At 36.0% G+C, this 24,964-nt stretch overlaps 1 protein-coding gene across 1 annotated transcript in view; it reads left to right on the forward strand.

Annotated features, from left to right (window-relative positions):
• The first annotated feature begins 5,709 nt into the window (after positions 1 to 5,709).
• Positions 5,710 to 24,964, forward strand: part of AGMO (alkylglycerol monooxygenase) — a 249,011-nt gene continuing 229,756 nt past the window's right edge. The window contains exons 1-3 of the mRNA XM_006832291.1: positions 5,710 to 5,835; positions 7,460 to 7,590; positions 18,830 to 18,981. Of these exons, the coding sequence (XP_006832354.1) occupies positions 5,710 to 5,835; positions 7,460 to 7,590; positions 18,830 to 18,981 (409 nt within the window). The remainder of the gene's footprint in view (positions 5,836 to 7,459; positions 7,591 to 18,829; positions 18,982 to 24,964) is intronic.

Consider the following 24,964-nt stretch of genomic DNA (forward strand, 5'->3'; position numbering starts at 1 on the left):
CCTATAGTCTATTCTTTACACAAAAGTTGGACTGATCATTTCAAAACCTAATTCACATCATGGTGCTTTTCTGTTTGTTAGGGAATCATTGACTACTACAGCAAACAGACCTCAAACAATAACAACCAAAATACAAAACATATTATATGTGTAGATTTTGCTCATAGTGTCTTGCTTGGTAAGTCGCTCTTTTCTAAGTAGTGAGTCAATGACCCAGACTCCTGTAAATGTGTGATATTGTTAATTGATCATGCGGTTTCCAAGTTTAAAGCTGGGTATCAAATTGCATGTATGGTGTGAGTGTGTTTATGCAAAATAGGTGTATAAAATCCTTACATGCAAGATATACATTAAATGTATTAACAGATTGTAATCTAATTGATGGGGTTCTGGTGTGGTGCTGTAGGATAAGCACTGGACCAGAAGCTGCAAAGGCAGTGGTTCAAACCCACTGGTTGCTACTTGGAAACTCTATACAGCGTCGCTGTGAGTTGGAACTCACATGATGATATTTAAACAACAGCAACAATACACATGGACCTCACCAGATGCAATACACAGGGGTCATATTTATTCTATCTGTGGGAAGAGATAGTAGATAAGCTCAATATCATCTGCCAAAACAAGGCCAGGGGCCAACTGTGGAATAGATCATCAATTGCTCATATGCAAGTACAGGTTGAAGTTGAAGAAATTTAAAGCAAGTCCATGGGAGCCAAAATATGACCTTGAATATATCACACCTGAATTTAGAGACCTTCTCAAGAACAGATTTGATGCATTAGACATGATGATAGAGGGCAAGATGTGTGGGAAGATATCAAGAGCATCATACAGGAGAAAAGTAAAAGATCATTTAAAAAATAAAAAGCCTAAGAAAAGACCAAATGGATGTCAGAAGAGTCTATGAAACTTGCTCTTGAGCATAGAGAAGCAAAAGGGAAAGTAAGAAATGAGGAATTAAAAGTTGAACAGAAAATTTCAAGGGTTAACAGGAGAAAAAAAAATCAAGTATTATAGTGAAATGTGCAAAGATCTGGAGTTGCAAAAACAAAAGGAAAGAAAATGCTCACCACTTTTCAAGCTGAAAGAACTGAAGAAAAGAATTCAAGCCTGGACTTGTAATATTGAAGGATTCTGTGGGTTGGAACCAATTCGACGGCACTTAACAAAAACAATGGGCAAAATATTGAATGATGCAGAAAACATCAAAGAAGATAGAAGGTATACATAGTCACTGTACCAAAAAGAAATGATCCTTCTTTAATCATTTTAAGCGGCAGCAAATGATCAAGGACTGATGATACTGAAGGAAGGAGTCCAAACTTCAGTGAAGATATTAATGAAAAATAAGGCTCTAGGAATTAACCAATACAAATAGAAATATTTCAGAAAACTAATGCAGCAGTGGCGGTATTCACTCAGCTATGCCAAGATATTGAGAAGAGAGCTACCTGGCCAACTGATTGGAAGAGAGTCATATCTTTGGCCATTTCTAAGACAGTTGCACCAACCAAATTCAGAAATCATTGAATGATATCATTAATATCACATGCTAGCCAAATTTTGCTTAAGATGATTCAAAAACTGTTGCAACTAACTTCAACAGGGAACCTCCAGAAATTCAAGTCTGTTTCAGAAGAGGATATTGAACTAGAGATATCACTGCTGATGTCAAATGAATCTTGGCTAACAGCAGAGAATACCAGAAGGATGTTTACTTATGCTTTATTGTTAACTTTGTAAAGGCTTTTGACTGTATAGATTATGACAACTATGGATAATATTATGAAGAATGGGTATTCCAGAATACTTAACTGTCCTCAGTGGTGGTGGTGGTGGTGGTTATGTGCCATGGAGTCAGTTCTGACTCATAGAGACCTTGTATAGGATTTCCGAGGCTGTAAATCTTTACAGGACCAGAAAGCCTCATCTATCTCCCTCGGGATGGCTGGTAGCTTCAAATTGCTGACCTTGAAGATAGCAGCCCAACTCATAACCACTACGCTACCAAAACCTCTTAATTGTGCTCAGTTGTTGTTGTTAAGTGCCATCAAGTCAGTTCCAATCCATAGCAACCCTGTATAAAGTTTCTGAGGAGCATCTGGTAGGCTTGAACCGCCGACCTTGCAGTTCAAATGGCTTTACAGTCTGGCGCATTAACTCATAGTACCACACCAGGACTCAGTAGGAATTTGTATATAGATCAAAAGGTCACTGTTGGAACAGAACAAGGGGATACTGAATGGTTTAAACTCTGGAAGGCTTTGTGCCAGGCTAGCATCCTTTAACCATACTCAATCTGTATGCTGAGTAAATAATCAGAGAAGCTGGATTATACAAAAAAGACAATGGCATCAGAATTGAAGGAAAAGTCATTAACAACCTATAGTATGCAGATGATACAGCAGTCCTTGCTGGATGCCAAGAGAACTTAAAATACTGATGAAGACTAATGGCAACAATCTTAAGTATGGATTGCAACTCAATATCAAAGACTTCATTTTGCTGGCATCCATAATCAGCACTTTCAGAAGCAGCAGTCAAAACATTAAGTGACATGTTGCATTACGCAAGTCTGATGCAAGAAACCTCTTTAAAGTGTTCGAGAGTAAAGAAGTAAATTTGAGGACTAAGTTTCACTTGACCCAAGCCATAGTATTTCAATTGTCTCATCTGCATGTGAACAATAAATAATGAATAAAGAAGACAGCAGAAGAATCGCTTAATTTGAATCATGATTTTGGAGAAGAATATTTAAAGTACCAAGTACTGCCAGAATAACAATCAAATATTCCTTAGAAACCGGGATGGTGGGACTTCATTTCTCATGCTTTGAACATGTTATTAGGAGGGACCAGTCCCTGGAGGATATCATATGCTTAGGAAAATGAATGGTCAGCCAAAAAGAGAAAGACCCTCAAAGAGGTGAATGGACACAGTTGCAGCAACACTGGCCTCAAATGTAACACTCATGAAGGTGGTCCAGGACTGGTTAGTGTTTCATTTATTTGTGTATAGGGTTGTTATGAGTTGGAACTGACTTGATGGCACCTAAAAACAACAACACTAAATGTATTGAGAGCACATTCAACGACACTGTTGTTGTTAAGTGCCATTGAGTCAGTTCAGACTCATAACGACCCTGTATAGGGTTTCCAAAATGTTGCTGCTGGTGAGTTTGAACTACCAACATTGTAGTTCAAACCAACCTTGCAGCCCAGTGCTTATCCTACACGCTATGCTAGTTCAAAGACACTGCTATTGCTGGTTAGTGCTGAAGAGTCAGTTCTGACTCACAGAGACACTATCTAAGCTTTCTGAGTAATAGTTGACCTTGTGTTTCAAACCTAACTTTTGGTCTAGTGAATTATCCTGTAGCACCACACCAGGACTCCTCAAAGATACTGTTATTGTTAAGTGCCGTCGAGTCAATTCTGACCCATAGCAACCCTGTATAGGGTTTCTGAGTAGCAGCTGGTGAGCTTGAACCACCAACCTTGCAGTTCAAACGGCTTTGCAGTCTGGCGCATTAACCAACAGCACCACACCAGGACTCAAAGACACTAGGGAGATGTAAATTGACATAAACTGCCATTTTTCCTTTATCATTTGGCTGAAAATCATAAATGACTGATAGAAACCTGTGTTAGTAAGCGTGGGGGTGGGGAGGCTATTTTGTAGGTGAATTCAAGAGTAACTATCAAAATATGAATTTTACTTACCCTTAAACAACATAATTCTACTTCTAGGAATCTATGTAACATAAAAATTTGTTCAAATATATAAAACTTATATCATGATGTTTACTGTTGCATTAAACTTATGAGTTAAAAATGGAAAACTATTAACTATATAGAAATCAGGAAACAGTAGAGTTATGATGGTGTGTTGAGTACTGGCCTATTTTTTCAGATCCATTCCACCTCTTCCCCTGCACTCTCTTGAAGACTTGTTTTCATCGGCTCCTTTCTAGACTGGTTTTTCACTCTCATAGGCCAATGAGAGATTGCTGAGCAGGAAGAAGGGAAAATCCACTGCATTTTTGTTACTTTCCTTCGCTAACTTGGGTATTGTTTATGACAGTAATTGGGTCTGCCCCATGGTCTTTGCTTCTGAACTAGATTCCTTTACCTTTAAAGGTTGTGCAAATAGTCATTTGGATGAAGAAGACAAAGCAATCTCCATCCATGAAGATTACAGTCTTGGAATCCTATATGATGTTTTTGCGTAGCCTAGTCAAAGGACTCCTGGTGATGTAATGGTTAAACCCTTGGCTGTTAACTGAAAAGTTAGTGGTTTGAACGCACCAGTTGTTCCATGGGAGAAATATGTGGCAGTTGGCTTCCAGAAAGATTATTTCCTTGAACCTATGGATAAAGTCTGGCCAAATTATCAGCTAATATAAAACATCATAGCATACAACATGCATACAATTGTACTACTGTTTTTATTAGGTTCTGAATGTTTAATCCCTTTGAGGTCACTATGAAGTTTTGAGTACTGTATCCTACCATTACTCTTTTCTCTATGAACCTTTGTCTTTGATTGCACAGTTTTACTTAGTATGATGATTTTTAGGAACACATAGCAGCACTGACAACATCCACCAAATGTTAATAGTGTCTCTAGGTCGCAATTTACTTGTAACTTATCTATAGTGTTTAAATTTTTTTTTTTAATCATGCATTCACAGTTTAATTAAATGTACAAATACATTTTTAAAGGATGAGGTGATGTCTAAAAACCACTACAGCTCCTTTGAATGGAATGTTGAAACTATTCTAATACAGGCCCACTGACCATGTAATTACAAATGTCCTCTGTTTACTCCTTGAAAACAGAGCTAAGATTTCACTGCAACATCTTGCCACCTTCTTTAATCAGATAGTCCCCACAAGTAAAAGGAATGATTGATTACCTATTACTAGTCCAAATTCCTATTATTATTACAATAAAAAGCCAAATTCTCCTATTGCTTGAATTGAAAACATTCAGATATTAGCATGATTCAGGACTAGAAATATATAGGCAATAATTAGCATTATATTCAGTGCTTACTCACTTTCAAGCTAAATATTAATAAATGGGATTGAATAACTTTAAGGAACTACAACTCTGTGGAAAAACTAAAAAATGAAACACAATGTGAAATTTGAAAGGAAGAAAAAGTGAACTTCCCTTGTGTAATTTGACTCTTGAGGTTCTGCCCACTTTTTCCAAATGTACTTTCACCTGTGTTAACACATTTTCCTTTTTTTACAAATCAGTATCCCTTCCCTCCTTGTTCCTTGTCTCTTTTCTTCTTCGCTTCCTTTAAAAAAAAAAATGAAGTGCTCTATACTGGGGTCACTGTAAGTCAGAATCAACTCAAAGGAACTTAAGAACAACATATTGCTTTATCTGCAATCAAGCTGCAATGTTGGGGCTTACCTAGGTAAACAACCCCTTCCCCCTGGTCCCAGGTGCCTGGTGCTGGGACAGTACCCGCCCACTGAACTCTGAACTAACTGGTCCTTGATCCCTGTATTTCCCTGTCCAGCTACACACAATCTGGTGTTGACTGGGCTCTCTATGGAGCTTTGCTTCTAGCTGCTCTCTGACAAAGAACGTGTTCTGTACTACACATCTCTTCCTCTTTGTTCTGCCTCTGGCTGCAACCACTGGAATCACAAATATTCTCCAGCTGGGAATCAGACAAGGGCCGAGATGAAGAACTCCGGAGTCCAGCAGGATGTTTCTATTTCCCAGGGAGTCCGCGCGATGTTTTACTTGATGAAGCCCAATGAAACATCCTTTCAAACCTTAGAAGAGGTGCCCAATTATGTAGAAAAGGTGAGAATATGTGGGAAGAAGCTATTCTAGCTCTTATCTTAGTAAGAAGTAATTCGTAAACATTCTACGATTTTATTCACTTTCATTTTTCAAATTATTAAATGTCTGGACCCTATAGCATTGTAATTTACCTATTTGTAGTCCTATGTCAAATGACGTGAGTAAATTTTATTAAAAATTCTTGTTTTAAAAAAGAAATATGTACACCACCTTGCAGCAATAAACCATTTCCTTTTAAATTGGTACAGTCTTTGCAGAGTAAAGGAGCCTCACTGAATGGGTCCAAATCTCACTGCAAGTTTGAACTTGAGCCAAATTGTCTTTGAAATCAGGAACTGTTCACATCTAGTTGCTAGCTATGATTGGAAGTGGTAATATACAGAACTTGAATACTGGAATTCCCCACCCTGCTAAAGGTGTTCCCAAAGTACTTATTAGATCAGGCCAGAAATAGGAGTGGGGAGAGAGGTGATATCAGTGAAACTGTTCTTGAGAGTTCATTTTCAGAACCTTAAAACTCAAGATCAAGTTCCAAATGAGTGTCATCCATATATTTTTCAGGATCTGACAATGCTCATTCTTTTGATTTTCTAAAGAAAAATGAAAAAAAAAAAATGGATACTCACATTTTTATAAATCATTGTTATTTTTGTTGTTAAATGCTGTAGAGTCTTTTAGGCTCACAGCAACCCTGTACAGGGTTTCTGAGAAGCAGCTGATGGGTTTGAACTGCCAACCTTGTGGTTCACAGTACAGTGCTGATCCTACAACGTCACACCTGGAGTCCTTATAAGTCATTACTTACATTAAAATAAACCTAAATTGATGCTATGTCATGAATACTGATGCCTTAAAGATACTTAACAATTAAGACAAAGTTCTAACTGAATGAATCAAGTATGACTGGTGTTAAGTTGAAATTTACTCCATGATGATGTTTTTATTTTTATGAATGTTTAAAACACACATTTTGAATTATCTTATTCTCTGGAATACTCACTGGAAAATTCTTTGCTGTTACAGTTTAACTTTCCTCATTGAATATAATTTAGGTACTTCTCACTGGAGTCCTGGTGTGGCACTCTAAGTTAATGCACCAGACTGTAAAACCATTTGAATTTCAAGGTCAGTGGTTCAAACTCACCAGTGGCTCCTCAGAAACCCTATACAGGGTCACTATGGGTCAGAATCAACTCGACGGCATTTAACAACAACAATATATGAAAAACTAGGGTTGTATACATTCATAAGGAAAACCTCTTGAAGTGGTTTCAAATGAGTTATATATAGATTTCTGATTATTAAAATTAAAAACAAATTTTGATTCTAACTTGAAGCACGTACTTCCTAATATTAGTAATTTCTTGGCACAATTATGGCCATACCTATGGTTACATTTCATTTTCATATTTGATGATCTAATTGGGGCACCTGTATAGTGTGTATATTAAATAATCTAATCTTTTTCCCCATTGGACAGAAATGAGCCTTAGAATAGGTATATGCTATCTTCTGCTATGTGATTTGATTCTGTACTTCCCATTTCTGAAATGACTAATCAGGAAATGTAGAAGAATTTCATACCAAGTAGAATAATATCTCTTCTTTACAATTTCCTTTCTAGGCAACTCCATTGTTCATTTCTTTGATGATACTTGAATTGATTATCAGCTGGCTTCACAAGGGAAAATTACCAGGTCGTCTGGATGATGTCTTAGCATCTCTATCTGCTGGTGTTCTATCTCAGCTTCCAAGGTGAATTAGATGGTTAGCAACACTAAGGGTACAAACTGAACTTCTCCAAGTATGAGGGAAAAGAAACTCATTGCATCAGAAATGAGTGTATTTAAATATATATCCCCAAAGAATTCAGGTGCTGACTTTATTTAGAATTTAAAATATTTGTTCATCATGGACTTTTTGCACTCGGTCATAAAAATAATGCCCTAAATATTATTTATTTTTGATTACCAAGTTTATTGACATCTCCTTAAATTTTCTGCTCCGTTGCTATATACTAGTCCCAGCCCTGAGTGATAATTTGTTATCTGTCTCAGCCAGATTCACACAGGGTTTCAGCCTTTCCCCGGTGCACATCACACAAATCTCTCTGGTACTATAGTGGTCTCCTAATTGCAGTCTCCAGTCTTCACTCATTTTCAGTCAAACAATTCTATAAAGTGAATCTGGTGAAACCTGTCAACAGTTTCATATTGCCCTGAGTATAATGCACACTTTTCAGATCAACAGAGGCTTGCTTGCTCCAGCTTTAGCTTTGATTCCTCCTCTCATTTTCCTCCTTTGCAGTTTTTGTTCCATCTATAGTCTACTATGTGTCATTGTCCAGATTCTTATGCCTTTCTTACTCCTGGAAATCCATCCATATAGCCATGATTGATTAATTTCTTAGGTCCAAGCACAGACAAGTGTTCTAGTGTGGTGCTTTTGGATAAGCACTGGACAGTTAACCCAAAAGGTCAGCTGTTCAAACCTACCAGATGCTCCTTGGTAACACTTTACATAGGATCTGTATGAGTTGCAACCAACTTGACAACACTTAAAAACAAAACACAGACATCATACTCTTTAGCAAGCCCTATCTGGTCTCCACACCCTATGTAGGCACCTCTTTTCTATACTCCCATGGAAATTGATGCTTACTCTAGATACAGCAAATGTCACATGACACTATGCTGTCCTTCCTTTAACTTGTGTGCAACTTGAGAGCAAGAGGTTTTCTGTATTCATAGTTTTAACTCCTGTATCTCAAATAATGCCTGGTACATGGTTGTTCTTGTTAAGTGCCCTTGAGTTGGTTCTGACTCATTGTGACCCTGTGTAGGGTTTCCAAGGAGCAGCTTGTGGGTTTGAACTACTAACCTATGGTTATCAGTCCAGTGTTTATCCTGCAACACCATGCCAGGACTCCTGGTACATGGTTTGTTGTTGTTATTAAGTGCCATCAAGTCAGTTCCGACCCATAGAGACCCTGCATAGGGTTTCCAAGGAGCAGCTGGTGAGCTTGAACCACCAACCTAGTGGTTCAAACCGACTTTGCAGTACAGCACATTAACTCACAGTACCACACCAAGACTCTCAAAATATATATATAAAAAACAAATATTTAATGTTCTTAGAATGTTACATTGATGATAGAATTGGATGATAAAGAAGTTAAAAATAAGACCATTTGCTGTTGAATTGATTCTAATCAATAGCAACCCTATAAAACAGAGTAAAATTGTCCCATTGGCTTAAGCTTTGGCCTACGAGTCACACAGTTAGCAGTTACAAGCCACCAACTGCTCTAAGGAAGAAGGATGAGATTGGCTGCTCCTGTGAAGATTTATAGTCTCAGAAGATCTTAGGAGCAGTTCTACTCTGTTCTTCAGGGTCGCGATGAGTCAGAATCAGCGCAACATTGTTGTTGTGAAGTGCCGTTGAGTCGGTTCCCACCCATAGTGACCCTGTATAGGGTTTCCAAGGAGTAGCTGGTGAGCTTGAACTGCCGACCTTGCAGTTCAAATGGCTTTGCAGTCTGGTGCGTTAACCCACAGCACCACACCAGGACTCAACTCGACCTTATTGGGTGGGTAATCTTTTTGGATCAGACAGCTCCCTCTTTCTCCCATAATTGGTGGGTTCAAGCCCTTGAACCTTTGTTTAGCAGTCTTTAATTTAACCTTTGCCACTATGGCTCCTTAACCAAATAATGATAAACAATAAATGATCTACTTCTCTTTGGAAAGAGTAAATGGAAATGTATGTAGATGACAAACCAATGCATGGAGGGTGTCTTCAATACATGAAGATTTAGCAAAGAAGCAGAGGGTGAGAAAGATTTCTGTATAAGTCTGTGCATGCCTTGTTTAATGTTTTCATTCCTGCTTCTCACCCCTTGCTTCTTTCACTGTTTTAAAAGCTTTACTTGTGTTGAGTGCTCAGTGCTTTGGAATGTTTCAATGAATCACCCACTGGGAACCAATGTGGATTTTTAAAAATGTAATGAAAACAAAGATGTTTGAGAAAAGGTAAAAAAAAAAAAAAATGCATGTAGTTGCATAAAATAATTAAGGTAAATGTTATTGTGAGAAAGGCAGCTTATTAGGTATATTACAAATAATAATAATAGCTTTCTGAAAAACGACTTGAATGTTTTCATATTGTGATCATCACCAGTAGCTTTTAGTAGCTGTCAAGTAGATTCTGAATCTTGGTGACCCTATGTGTGTGAAGCAGAACTATGCTTCATAGGATTTTCAAAACTGTGACCGTTCAAAAGCAGATCTACAGGTTTGTCTTGCGAGGTTCCTCTGGGTGGGCTTGTACTTCCAGTCTTTAAGCTGGTATTGTTGTCTTTATTAGGTGCCTTTGAGTCCGTTCTGACTCATAACAGCCCTATCCACTCTTCAGTCCTGTACTATCCTCATTATTATTTTGTTTGAACCCATTTGCTGCCACTGTGTCAATCCATCTTGTTGGTGGGGGGTAAGGGTCTTCCTCTTTTTTTGTTGACCCTCCACTTTACTGAGCATGATGTCCTTCTCCAGGGACTGATCCCTTTGGGCATCATGTCCAAAGAACAAGAGACGAAGTCTTGCCATATTGGCTTGTAAGAAGCATTAGGCTAGAAGTTGAGCATCTAACTGTGATCAACGGTTGATAATATTTGCAGCTATTACCATTATCCTAATTAAGAATTTACAGTAATATGCCATTTCCTCTATTCCATATCGCCATTGAACAAAACAAAAAATGCATTCAACTTACTCAACAGACATGTAGATTTGCTTATTGAAAAATACCCGTAGGGTGACTGCACTTTATTCTGAGAAAGTTAAGTGTATGTTATTGTTGTTAAGTACCACTGTGTCAGTTCTGACTCAGTGACCCTGTATAGGATTTCCTATGTTGTGACAGTTGGGTTTGAACCACCAACCTTGTGGTTGGAAATCTGATGCTTATCCTCCAGTGTATAGGTTTATAGAAAGTGGAATGCTTGATGATTTGTGAAAGTAAGTTGATAACTAAGGGATGCTCTTCAGATGCAATTATAGATCATATATTTTTGCTGAGTTGGAATTATAAATCAAGAAGACAGAAAGTTGAGTGAATGTTTCAGCATATCTTGTACTTTTTCAAATTTAATTTTGGATATAAGTAAATTTATTTTTTTCTCTTATTGCAATATTGTAGCTATTAAAAGTACAAACTGTATCCCTAGTGCAATATTTCTGCTCAGCAGCATGATGAAAAGGTATTAGGTTTTACCAGGACAAACAATAGTCAAATATGTATATTTGCAAAAATAATACAAAAGAGGGAGAGAGAAACCAAAACAAACCAGTCCTTCAGGGATAGTACATGCAGTTCTTTTTCCTTCACATCCTACTACCCATAACACTCCTTAAGCTAACACAGACTGTTCATTTGGTGCCCTGTGAGAGAAAGGTCAAAGGTTATGAACTTGAATTTGGAGGCTATTGTTTTATAGTTGGTGTTTTGAACAAAAAGAGCAGATTGCATTTTAAAATGTGGTAGGCCTGAGCCGTGGTCCACATAGGACAGTTGTCAGTTTTGCAAGAGATTTTATGTTTCATATTTCTCAGGAAGATCTCAGTAAAGAATATTTCTGAAAATAAAAACTTGAAATCTTGTATATACTTTTGCTATTGAACAAAATATAAGCAGAGAAGGAAAGCTGATCTTCAGGAGTTACTCAACTCAGTCAGTCCCCTTTCAGCAAGAAAAGAGAAGGGGGATTTGACTGAAACTCTTAAAACAGTATTTCAGTAGAAGCCACAGCATGGAGGGGAATCCTCAAGCAAATCATTAACAGCTGAGGGTTAGATTAACACGGCATTGATCTTATTGTCTCTGAGGGACTCATTTCATTTTTTACACTAGCATTAGAGGCCTTCCACTTCCTTAAAATGTATGTTTGCATAAAAAATGGCCGTGTGCCTTTTCTGAATCTGTTTGTGAAGAATTATGCTTTGAATAATAATTTTTAAATGGCATGTGACCTCTGAGAAAAGAAGTTGCAGAAATCAAAGTGAAACCTTGAACATGTTTTTCCACTTCATTCATGTATTGAGAGTGTTGTATACAGACTTTGAGGAAAAAGAGTTTATTTGGTGATCTCAGTTTCATTGTGACATAAAATTAGAAGCATCTGAAACATTAGTAACATGCTTACCACTACTGATACGAAAGCAGGACTTGGGAAGCACACCCCCAGCCCCTGCTGACAATTTGCGTTAGCACTGTAGATATAATGAATCGGAACCTACATTTTAACAGGATTTCCAGGTAATTCTTATTGAATATAGATTCACAGAAGAATCACCTGAAAATCGAGATAAAACATAGCTTCTAACTCAGTGTGCTTGGGGGTTTCAACACGTTTATGGAAAAGTGGGATTAAAAGATAATGGGATGTTTTCTGGAACTTTTTGAAGCCCCCTTGTATCTGGGGTGGAAATGGAAATTCTCAGCAGGAGATTGAACTGGAGTGAACTAGTTTGAAGCCCTGCAAAAAAGATCCATTCTGAAACTTCAAATCTGTGTATAGGGGAAAATATTAATCACTAAGAAGATTTTATCTTGTTTACAGGACAAAGCAAGATGTGCAATAAAAATCCATATGGCCTAAGAACCAGATTCTGGGCAGGCTAGTATCTGTTTAGCGCTTGTAAAATTCAGTAGGCAGAAACTTGTCTCGATATTATACACAGGTATTTCTAGTTACTGAAACGAAATTTAGTGTATGGTCTGCAGTTACTTTGCCTTTTAATCAATTATTTGAATATGTGACTGTAAAGAATTCAACTTGATTTAACAAAATATTTATTAAATCTTTGCTTTAAAAAAAAAAAAAACTTTCTAAAATTTGTGAAGTAGTATGCTAATAACTTAAATGCTAATGAGTGAAAGAAAATCTCATCTCTCCCCACCCCTAGTTTTTTTAAGCAGAACTCAATTTCCAATTGTTCATTAGAAATCCGGGACCTCAATTTGTTACTTCCTTCCAATGTTTCTGCTTCCATAAACTGCATCCTCCCTTGAGAAGTTTTATTCCCGATATAAATATCTACAGTAGGTTTGTTTTTAATGGACTCATTTATCCTGTTGAAATAGCAGATTATAAATCAAATTGCAATAGGTTGGAAGGATAATATAAGTAGGCAAATTTTCAAATAAGTTGTGGACACTCCACTTATAATATGTATGGGTCACTGCCAATTTTTATTATGCAGCTTACTCTTCAATGCATGTCCATACATGTGTACAGTTTTATTGGCCATACTTACCATGGAATTTTCCATTCTTGACAAGAAAGTTTTAATTCATCAAAAAAAAAGTTTTAAAAGGAGGAAATTAAATTTCTTTATATTACTTATGACTCCTTGGGGTGAGGCTGAAAAGTTGTACACTGAGTTTTTAGACTATGCTTTTAGCATCAGAAGCAATTCTACTGGGGGCAACACTGGACTTCTAACAAATGATCACATGTCCTTTAGTATAATGGCTTCAACAGTTAGTTATTCATTGTTCAAAAGAAGCAAATTAATTTTTGTAGTATTAAAAGGATATTTTGTTATTTACATAATTTTTTATTAGTATAGAAAAATTTTTAATACCCCAAAAGGAAAATAGAATATAAAAATATGTTGGTTTGTTTTACCAGTAAGAATGGCCTTATTTACTCTTAACTCCTACCTTAGGAATCTTATACACTTTGTCTTTGTTTTTAATTGTGTAACTTCAGGGAGTGCTATTAGATTGACCATCTCTATTGGATGCAAGTTTTCTTGTGCTTTTTAGAATAGATTGTGTGTTTATTCAATAGAATATTCATTTTTTTTTTTTTGCTAATTAAAGAATATTACAAAAATTTTTTTCCCCAAATTCACCACATTTGTTCATAAAAAGAGTATGGTGTTATGGTTGATGTAGAAATAAATTGAACTCATTGTTTCATAAGTACAATGACAATTTTAACAGGACTAAATGGCAGTAAAAATTCTGTCTGCAGAAGGTATAGATTGTATTATATATCTTGTTACTGAGAAAAAAAATCAATATTCCACTAGATGGAGCAAAGCGGCAGTAGCTTTACAGATGGGCAGTGTGAGTCCCTCAGCCAGGCTTAAGAGAGTTTGAAATAAATAACAAAATTTCAGAGAAAACTCAGTGTACAGAATTTGAAAAATACATATTTATAATCTAATGAAATTTAAAAGGGTATTTATAATGATCTCCTTAAACATTTCATTTCTTTCTGGTTTATAAGACATAGGAATGTTTGATTTCTTCAGATTTATACCAGTTTGTCTGATCAGGTCTTACACAAAGCTATGACAGTTAAGGGATAGAATAAATTTACAGGTTTCTGTGAATACTGAACACTTAATTCTATCAATTCAGTTGCCCTGAAATTTTATCATTTTGCAATGACATCTTTATATGAAATTTCACGGTCTTTCTTAATGACTACAATATATCAGGATTTGAAAGCTAGATACTTTTAGAGTCTATTCAGTCAAATGTTCTCATAACTTAAGTTAGTCCTGAAATACAAAAGTTTAATGAAGGAGCTCTAGTAGCCTAGTGGTTACGGGCTGTCAACCTCAAGGTCAGCAGTTTGAAACTACCACCAGTGGTTCTGCGGGAGAAAGATGAAGCATTCTACTCCCATAAAAATGTACAGCCTCACAAATGCTGTACAGGGTCACTATGAATCAGAACCAACTCCACAGTACTTACCACCAACCAACAATGACGTAAATAACATTACTTTCTACAATTTATGATGAGTGAATCCAAACCAACATGCCTTTAAAAATGTACTTGCTTTATAATTGTCAATTCCAAAATAATACTTATTTTATCATTTTCTTAATCTTAACTTTATATATGAACTAGAAGAGTCTGAAGTTCAGTATTGGAAAAGCAGTTTAGTGCCTAACCAGATTTTAGGAGGAACCAAACAGGACAAACATGTGATGTTCTCAAAAGAAAACATACAAAACATGGAAGGAGTCATATCACCTATTTTGCATAAATCTTTGCTAAAATATATGCCTCCGGTCCTAGAGAAAACCACTCTTTTATGAAACACATGAAGAAAATATGACAATGGAGGAAAGCATCTATGTGCATAGGTTGTTGATTGTTGTTATTGTTGTTAAGTCCGTGGACTCAGTTCCAACTCTTAGTGAACCTGAACAGAGTTTCCGAGGCTGTAAATCTTTATGGGAGCAGAAAGCCTCATCTTTCGCCTGCAGAACAGCTGGTAGTTTCGAACTGCTGACCTTGAGGTTAGCAGCCCGATTCGTAGCCACTATGCTGTTATTGAGTAGAGGATTCTAATGTCCCCTTATATTTGAATAATTTTCCTGGACTTGCATTCAAACTCAGTGACTGCAAGGGATCTGGTATTTTGTAATTTAAAGCCCCTCTGATATTCAGTATTTCATCTCCAAGTGATAAAGTAAGGTCACTATTATAATGCATGCTATATATTTCTCTTCCCACAGGATGGGATTTAGAAGCTTAGAGTTTGAATCCCAGAGTACATAGTCATATTCTGAAGGGACAGGGCAAAGAAATTGTGAGGAGAAAAAGGAAGGAGCTTTGGTTTATAATTCAAGGTCTGGTGGGAACATTAAAAAAATGTAGGTCCAATTTCCTGCAATCAAGAGTTTTTCAGAGTTTGATAATGATTTCCCAGCTGTATTACTTGGGTGAATTGTTTTTAGTTGTGGGTATTCTATCGATATATATGTATATATACATATACATATGTATAATGTTCACGTAAATAATATATATATATGTGTGTGTGTGTGTGTGTGTGTGTGTGTAAAATGGAAGAGGATCATATTCATCTTGCTGATAGAAAGCAGGGAATATAATTCCCAGTGCTTCTCCCAACTTTCTCTTTGCCTGGAGGAAAGTATGGCTTCGTGCTAAAGTGTGAAAAAAAAAGGTTGAGTGTAGTATGTCAAGCATATTTCAGCTTGATTTGTGTCAACCCTAATAAGTCAGTTGACAGAATAATAAATTGGGTGTCTGCTCACAATCTGGCACCTGTACAGGGAATAAAAAGCATTTCAATTGCAGGCAGGTTCTGTTTGTTTTATAAATTAAAATTTTTCAGAGGCTTTCTTTTATTGAAGGTTTAGTATCTTAATGCCTATTTCAACTGAAACTGAAAAGGAAGATAGCAAATTATATAGCATAGTGGTTACGAACCTCAATGTCAGCAGTTTGAAACTACCAGCTGTTCCGCGGGAGAAAGATGAGGCTTTCTGCTCCCATAAAGATTTACAGCCTAGCAAACCCTAGGGTCACACAGGGCCATTAGGAGTCGGAACCGACTCCACAGCACATAACCAACCAACAAATATATATATAGGACTGGTGTAATGCTGTGGGTTAATTCATTGGACTGCAAAGTCAGCTTGAACTTCAAGATCAATGGTTCAAGCTTAATAGCCACTCCTTGGAAATGCTATACAGGGTCACTATGGGTCGGAACCAACTCCACAACACTTAACAACAACAACGGATATATACTGAACTGCTGAGAATTTTAAGAGGCAGATAGATGTGTTTACTATGATCATGACTTTATCCTCAGTGTTGTGTGTGTTTTTATCCTCAGTGTTGTGTGTGTTTTTATCCTCAGTGTTGTGTGTGTTTTTATCCTCAGTGTTGTGTGTGTTGTCTGGCTTCTTGCTTTTGTTGTGGACTGAGTTAATCTGTGAATGCATCTGCTTTGACACTATGAACTAGAGGTTACATTAAAATCTGTAGATTATTTCAAGTCTTTTTGCATTTCCTAAATTTTAAGTTTTCTTTGTGTATAATATTTTTTAGAACACTGATTCTCAAGTGGAGTCAATCCTGCTACCCCACTTAGTAAACATTTGGAAAATGTCTGGAGACAAGTTTGTTGTCACAACGAGAGTAGGCAGTGGTATTACTGTTATCTAGTGGATCGAGGCCAGTTATGCTGTTAAACACCATAAAATACACAGGACAACCCCTTACTATAAAGGCTTATCTGATCCACAATGGCAGTAATGACATTGTTGAGAAGCCATAGTCTAAATATGTAAAAGTTGTCAACCAAACTAGCAATCTGTAAAAGACAATCTGTTCCATTCCCCTACTTTGACAAATATTTCTTGATAACAACTTGGAAGGCAGGTTTTATATTCCATATTCTTGGACTCCTTGTAATTCCAGAGCAGTGTGTGAAGCACATCCCATAGCATCACCATATACACATGTGTATGGACATGGTATAGATGGTTCAAGCTCTGTCTTTGTGTCTAAAAACAGTCCTGCTTGCTCACCTAATCAGGCCCGGATATCTGCACACATGCAGAGATCTGACCGTAGGAAAACCGGACTAGGAATGAAGCCCACACAAGCCCTTAAGTCAGATGCAGGGATGCTTTGGCAAGGGATTCTGAGGTGCCCAAAGCATGGCCTATGTTGTGGTAGGTGTCTTGGGCAGGCAGTTCTTTTGGCACAAAAGCTGTTCCAGGGGTGACAGGCAGAAATCCTCCTCACAGCCATGTAATCTCAAACTGAAAATTGAGTTTTAACATGTGGTAAATGGAAGTCTTCCCAAATGAACGCATAAGAATTGTCATCTCCATTAGTTATGTGTATTAATGCTGCTGTGAAGTAGGAAAAATTCAGTGTAAAAGAGATTCTTTTAAAATTTCATAATTAAAGTAGAGAGAAGAATAAAATTAAAGGCCCATATATCTTTAAGATCCAATAGCATGGCAATTCATAGACTCTACTGTATAATTCCTAGTGTAGTGATTTAGGATAAGTACTAAACTATGAACCATAAGGTAAGCAATTCAAAGCCAACAGCCACTCCTCGGAAACCCTATATAGAGTCGCTATGAGTCAGAACCTACACAAGGGCACTTAACAACAAACAATAACAACTGTGTATCAGAAGACGCTATGACAATGATAAATTGTAATGATACAATAACTTGAGCTGCTTCTTCAACTTTTATCTGAAATTAGAATATTTCAATCTTTTTTCTTGTTTTCAACCCAAGCTGAATAAATACTAGGTAGAATGATCAAGTAATTTTACATTTTAATGATAAATATAGAAGAAAAGTTAGGTCACTTAAATTTACAAAACGAAAAAGAATGAGAATCTTTTTAATGTTGATCAGAGTGTTTAAAATGAAATAGTATTAACACTGAATTATATTATGTATAATTTGACAGTTCTTGAAATTAGAGTTTTCAGATGTTTGATAAAATGGACAAGATATATTCTACTGCCTACTTCCTTTTTTATAATAACAACTGTTTATTGTAGCTTGGTTTGTAGTCCTTTATATAGGAGAAGGTTATTCCTATATATCTTGTGATCTCCAGTTTATATTCTCTACAAGAAATATTGAAATGCTAAGAGATTCTAAAATATTATTTTAAATATACCATCTAAAAACATAAAAAATGTGTACATATGTGTGTGTTTGTGTGAAAGAATGAGGGAGGGAAAGTGAATAGAATTATATAGAAACAACTTTAAAATAAAAACCATTTTAAGGTAGTAGCATATTTTAAGGCAATTTTTCAATTATTTTAAAAATATGTTACCAATAATTTCTACCTTTTGTATGTTCTTTAAAAAGTCCTCTTCTTGTGTTTGTCTGTGAACTTTAGAAATGACAGTCACAGAAACTAAGCCCCAGAGACCCAATGAAATTAAGAACACACACAGCTTACATCCATGGTGTCTATGAAACAAAATGAAACATCATGTGAATCATTATGATACCAAGAAATTGAGCAGTATGAAGTAAAGTGGAAGGGAGAACGTGCTTCATTTTGACATATGCATACATTAATTTTAAAACATTTTCTAAAATGTAACATAATTTTACATTTGAAACTTAAAAAATAAGGTACTTATTTCTGAATTGTATTTTTCAAGTCTGCTTTTTAGGAGCATTGAACTGACGAGTTACGTTTATATCTGGGAGAACTATAGACTCTTTAATTTGCCTTGGGATTCTCCATGGACTTGGTATTTGACCTTCTTAGGAGTTGACTTTGGCTACTACTGGTTCCATCGCATGGCCCATGGTAAGTTGTAAATCAAGGCTTTACTGATAATTTATGTTGAACTGTATTTGGCAAATAGTATGTCTTCAGTGATTATTTATTGAATGAATTAATGAGTGAATAAAAGTGCATTTTATGTTATATTAAGATTAATAAAAGTTTACTTTGAAATTTGAATGGATGTAATTTGAAGTCTCTTTTGAAAATAGAAAATTATTGGAGGTCCATTTTTAAGCTTTGTATTAAATTTATATTAAAAATTGACAAAGTGGAGAATATAGTATTATTAAAAATATATTGCCTTATGTTAAACCTATTACAACATTCACACAATATCAAACTAAGCATCAGAATTATCAAGGGTGACTCAGAAGAAGTCTACAACATCATGTATTCCTAGGCAATGTGTGTATGGTACAATGAGTTCTTTATGTGACCTTTGGCCTTCTTTCTTTGGAAAAATAGTTTGGGAGGTTTTTCCCTAAGTACTAATGAGTTGTTACCTTTGCCCAAGTTATTTTCAAAAGTAATTTGGGGGCATTTCCCAGGTTGCTTTCTATCTCAGAAGGTTGTTGCTTTTGACCAAGGGAAGAGCAAGTCTCTGCTATATGAAAATAATACTTTTGCTGAAGTCCTAAGTTGACTGACGTGTCATGGCTAATTGATTGAGTTAACAGAGTTGAACTCTAGAATAATGAAGGAGGCTTTGCTTTGTAATGGTTGAGGACTGGTATATAGAGAGAGTTGAAATACAGAAACTTACAAGACCTCCTGTTAGATAGAAACAAAAAGGGAAATGAGTCAGGCCTGGTAAGATATGGTGTAACAGAAATAGCTGCCAGCTAAGATCTGGGATAGCAGGGCCATATGGGAGCAAAGCAGTCCTGAAGTTGCTACACTGGTTATGAACTGGGTCAGTAATCAAAGGAGAGTCCAACAGTGCTTAGCCTCAAAATAGAACATCTGATGACACAAAAGACCAATATCAGAGAACTGATGGTAGAAAAATCTGAGGCAGAGGTGGGTCGACTAGCAGATACAAGGGTGACAACAGAGTTGACAACAATAAGGAGTCTGATGATCAAGAGGCCTTCATGGTAGAAGAAAACTTCCCAGCAAAGAAACAAAATTGGGAAACCAGTTTGGCAGAGAAAGCAACTTCCCAGCAGAGAAGTTATGCCAAATGATCATTAAAGAATTGCAATGGCATTGGCTAAGAACAGTCTTAGAGCTGCTCCAATGGACATCTTATCAAGTCCATCAGGTTTTTGCTCTGAAAGCTGGCCTGCTCAGAAGCTGTTCTGTACTGAAGAAGACAGATATGTGCTCTTCACTTGGAGGACCCTTCCAAATCTTACTTGTGTGCTGTCTGAGGTTGTTAGCAAGTTGTTCTGTTACTTCAGAGTTGATCCTGATCCTAAGTTGTGACCTGTTATTTCCTTAATAAATCATAAAACTGTGACTGTGGTCTGTGAGTTCTGTGTGGACATTACAATGAATTACCAAACCCAGAAGAGAAGACAATGCTGTAGGGAAAACAGCTAGTGCCAGAAATAATGGAGAAGTGGAAAGGCAGAAATATACCTGACCTCCACCTTTTGGAACCAACTTTGTGCTGATCCTGATTCTTATCCCTCATGAATTTAGATGATTCATTATGCTATATCACAGTGTGCTGTGATACATAAGCTTAATTCAATTTCTTGGCAGTATATCTTCATTGCATATGAAAATGATAAGAGATAGGTAGGTAGGTGATAAGCATAATGCACTTCAGTCTTACAGAGTTTTGCAAAATGTCTCATCTAATACGAAGTCCTCATTCACTGAATTCGCTTTTGAGACTGTTCCTTCTAAAGACTTATTTTGGAAAAGGAAAGGGAAATAGAAGAGCAAGAAGTGACTGATGAACATCTGTAGAGATGCATAATGTTTGGAAAATGAATGTGGCACTAAGGTGAGCAAGTGGTCTCTGAGGAGGAATCAGGCATATGAAAATATTTCTGAAGGAATACTTGGGAATGTAATTGTTTTTAAAAAATACTTAGAAGCAGAACTCAGAATTTCAGTGAATGGTTAATTTGAATGTGTGGGAAGGAAGGAAGGAAGCAAGAAAAAGAAACCTGGAACAATAATAAAATATAGATGGAAGATGGAAAGAATAGACCCAACATCAGAGTGAGTAAGTGAGCTGTGTGTGTAGGAGTATTTTTGATCAAATGTCCTTTTTATGCAAAGATGAAGGAAATAGGAGTCATGTCAACAACTGTTATGGTTAATGCTGCTAGACTTTAAATATCATACTCTGTTTGTTAAGCACTGTAAGCATGTGCCTTTTATGAAACTATGAGTGTTAACTAATTAAAACAATTTGAGGTGAATACGTAATCTAGACAAAAAAACTGTTTTTTGTTACAACCTATGTCTTTTAAGATGATAAGTCATTTCCTGGAATATACTACAAAAGAATACTGTCCAAATGAATACAATTAAGAATAAAATATGGCCAGCTTATAAACTGTATATATTTTTAAAGTGGTAGATTTTTCCCCTCAAAATAAATTGATTTGCAATCTTCCTCATTTTCTATGCAATAATTGGGTAACACAGAAAGTAACAATGTAAAATATTAAATCTAGAAATACACTGGTATAAGAGAAACCTTAAATTTCTTGAGCCTCTTGGATAACTAAACTTAAACTAAGTGATTGAGGTTATTAAACTTTAAACAATTCTAAAACCTAAATATTTATTTTAAAGTATAAGAGGAAATAACATATACTTGAATTTTTGTGCTCTGCTTATATTTAATAACCTATTTAGTAACCCAAATCATTGCTAGGTTTAGTTATTTTTTTATTATTTTTTTATTTGGCACCTATTTAGCATTTTCCCACATTAAGGGGATAGTTTAGTATTGCTCTATGAAGGGAACCTCAGCATTCTAAATTTGTCTGTGGCCTCCAGTTTATCTTCATTACTTCCTACTGAAAAACATGTCACATATGGCAGACATCTTTATCTGAGTTCCTTCTCTATAATCCCATTCACAGTGATCCCATAACTAATGGTAACCAGTTGTCCATATAATCCCTTAAAATGTGTGTTTGCTGAAGCATTACCATTATTTCCTCATAGGGAGTCCCTTTTAAGGGAGATTTTCTACTTGAACTTATTGTTCTTGTCACTGGTAGCAACTGTCAAATTTAGAGCCAAAGTCCAACCTTCCTTTGCAGTTCTTAGATTCCAGATGTAGATTATATATATAAAGAATATTTGAAACAAAGATTATGACCCTTATCAAGAAGTTGCAAATGTACACACATTGAGTTGTAATTTAACAGAGGAATCATACACTTGATAAGGAAGACTAAGAATGGTCAGGAATCTCTAAAAGCCTGTTTTGGAACTCTGATAATGAATTGCTGAAATATTCCCAGGAAATGTTTTAAGGAATCATTTGGAGAATTTGAAGAACAGTTTGACAGTAGTAACATTTTTCAGGAGTTAAATAAAGCTGTGAAATGACTACTCAAAAAGAAATTAGAAGACAAAGATGTACTAAAGATTAATGAGTTTTCACTGGTTGGTGAGTCAGCTTGGGGATGGAGAAGATGTGTTGTTTTTCTTCTATTCCTAGGATGTAGTGCACGTACCTATTACATAGCAGAAAGAACATTGAAATTTGAGTCCTAAGATGTAGATGTGCATCCCTGAGTATCCCTTGTTGTTGTTGTTGTTAAGTGCCGTCAAGTCGGTTCCGACCCCTTAACCATACACAAACCAAGCTAAACCAAACCCTTGGCCGTTGAGTCCATTTTGACTCATAGCAACCTTATAGGACAGTGTGTTGTTGTTGTTGTTATGCGTCATTGAGTCGGTTCTGACCCATAGCAACCCTTTATAGGATTGCTGAGAAATGGATGGTGATCTTGAACCATTGACCTTGCAGTTTAAACCAACTTTATAGTCTAGCTCATTAACCTAAAGTGCCACACCCATTGGGTTTCCAAGGCTATAAATCTTTATGGAAGCTGACTACAACATTTTCCTCTTATGGAGTGGTTTGTGGGTTTGAACCACCAACCATTGAATTAACAGCTGAGCATGTAATCACAGTGCTTCTACCAGTTGGACCTTGTGACCTTGGATTAGCCTCTCTGAGATAGATTTTATTTATCTCCTAATTTTATGAATAGGTTTTTGTAAAATGATTTTGAATTTGCAGAAACCAAGTAAATATTTATTTTATAAGTGAATGAATGAATAAACCAACTAAGAGAACACAATGGAGGTTATGTGAAGACATTTTTTACAGACTGTGTTATAGACTAACATTAACACAGATAATAATATATTTTATTTAATAAATAGTTACTATAAGAAAATGTAATAAAACTGAGTCCTGGTGTGGCACTGTAGGATAAGCACCTGACCTTAAGATCAATTTGAACCACAAAGTGAGTGGTTCAAATTCACCAGCCATTCCTCAGAAACCATATACAAGGTCGCTGTGAGTCGGAACTGACTTGTCCACACTTAGCAAGAACAACAACAACAATAATAAAATTATAAGATGTTTTTCTTTTACACTTATTTATGTACCTGAAGTGAATGTTGTACAACTTGAAACTTTTTGTAAATCAAGCTAATTCATGCTCCATTAACTTTCAATACTTGCATGTTCTTTTTCAGTATTGAAAATTTTTGAAGAAAGCAAGATCCTTTTGCATTTGTACATTTTATCTACATTTAAAAGTTTATTTGCTTTCTTTTCATCTTAATTAAATATTTAATCTGCCAAAAATGGTTTTTCAGCTCAGAGATTGAAATGACTTTTCCAGAATCGAGAAAATGACTTAAAAAAAATTACTATAACAGATTTTTCCTTTCTTTTTTACTCAAACAGTATTTATCCGTTATCATCCAATATGAAGCCTTGTATATCTATATTTCTTAGAATGCCTTTCAAGGTGTAATTTTACATCACAGACTTACTATAGCTATAAAGATACATGTATTTTTTTTTCTTCAAATTCAAGAATCTCAATGACTAAAATAAATGAATTGTATATTACAAACATATATGGCTGTTCTATAACATTTTTTAAAAACTTTTTATTGTGAATTGAATGAATGTTTACAGACAAGATCAGAAGTTTTATGTTCAACAAATAATGCACTTTGTTTCATCTCAATGATTGCAATCCCCTCCCTGCAGCAACAGTTATCCCACTTCCTCCCTGGGGTTCCTATTTCCACTTCACCCACTTTCCCTTCCTTGCTCAAATATCACCCTTTTGATTTTGAATGATGAGCATATCTTACTAGTGTTGCTGTCCCCATGCCCACTACCCTGCCCCATATACCTGTATACGTATATCTACTTAACTGAAAATTGGGACGCAAATCTGACTTCCTTTCCAGATCTGATGGGTGGTTTAGGGGCATAGTTTTGAGTTCTTCCAGTCTCTTTCTGGTTAATAAGCCCAGTCTTAATGTGTGTGTATATATGTATATTTATAAAATTTTGAGTTTTGTTCCACATTTCCCCCCGCTCTGTCTGGGACCTTCTAATGTGATCTCTTTCAGAACAGTTGGCAGTGGTAGCCAGGTGCCATTTAATTCTTCTGGTCTCAGAGTCATGGTCACTGAAGTTCACCTGCTTTATTAGTCCATTGGACTGCTTGATTCTAAGAATCTTCAATGTTCATCTCTCTTCTTTCTTCCACACATGGAGAGACCAACACTTGCACTTTAGATGACTGCTCATGAACTTGTAAAATTCCAAATGCTATTCACAAAGTAGGACATAGAACATTGTCATTGTGGACTATGTTATGCCAATTGGCTATGGTGTCCCCTAAAACTATAGTCCTGGATCCCCAAGCCCAGAAACTCATTGCATTAAGATTTTTTATAATATCTAAGAAGTTTTCATCATTTTGCCTGCTGTATTTTTCACTACATTCATAGTTGTATTTGCATAAAAGATAAATATCAT

The sequence above is a fragment of the Chrysochloris asiatica genome, unplaced genomic scaffold (genome assembly GCF_000296735.1).
Source record: "Chrysochloris asiatica unplaced genomic scaffold, ChrAsi1.0 scaffold00006, whole genome shotgun sequence".
Classification (NCBI taxonomy): domain Eukaryota; kingdom Metazoa; phylum Chordata; class Mammalia; order Afrosoricida; family Chrysochloridae; genus Chrysochloris; species Chrysochloris asiatica.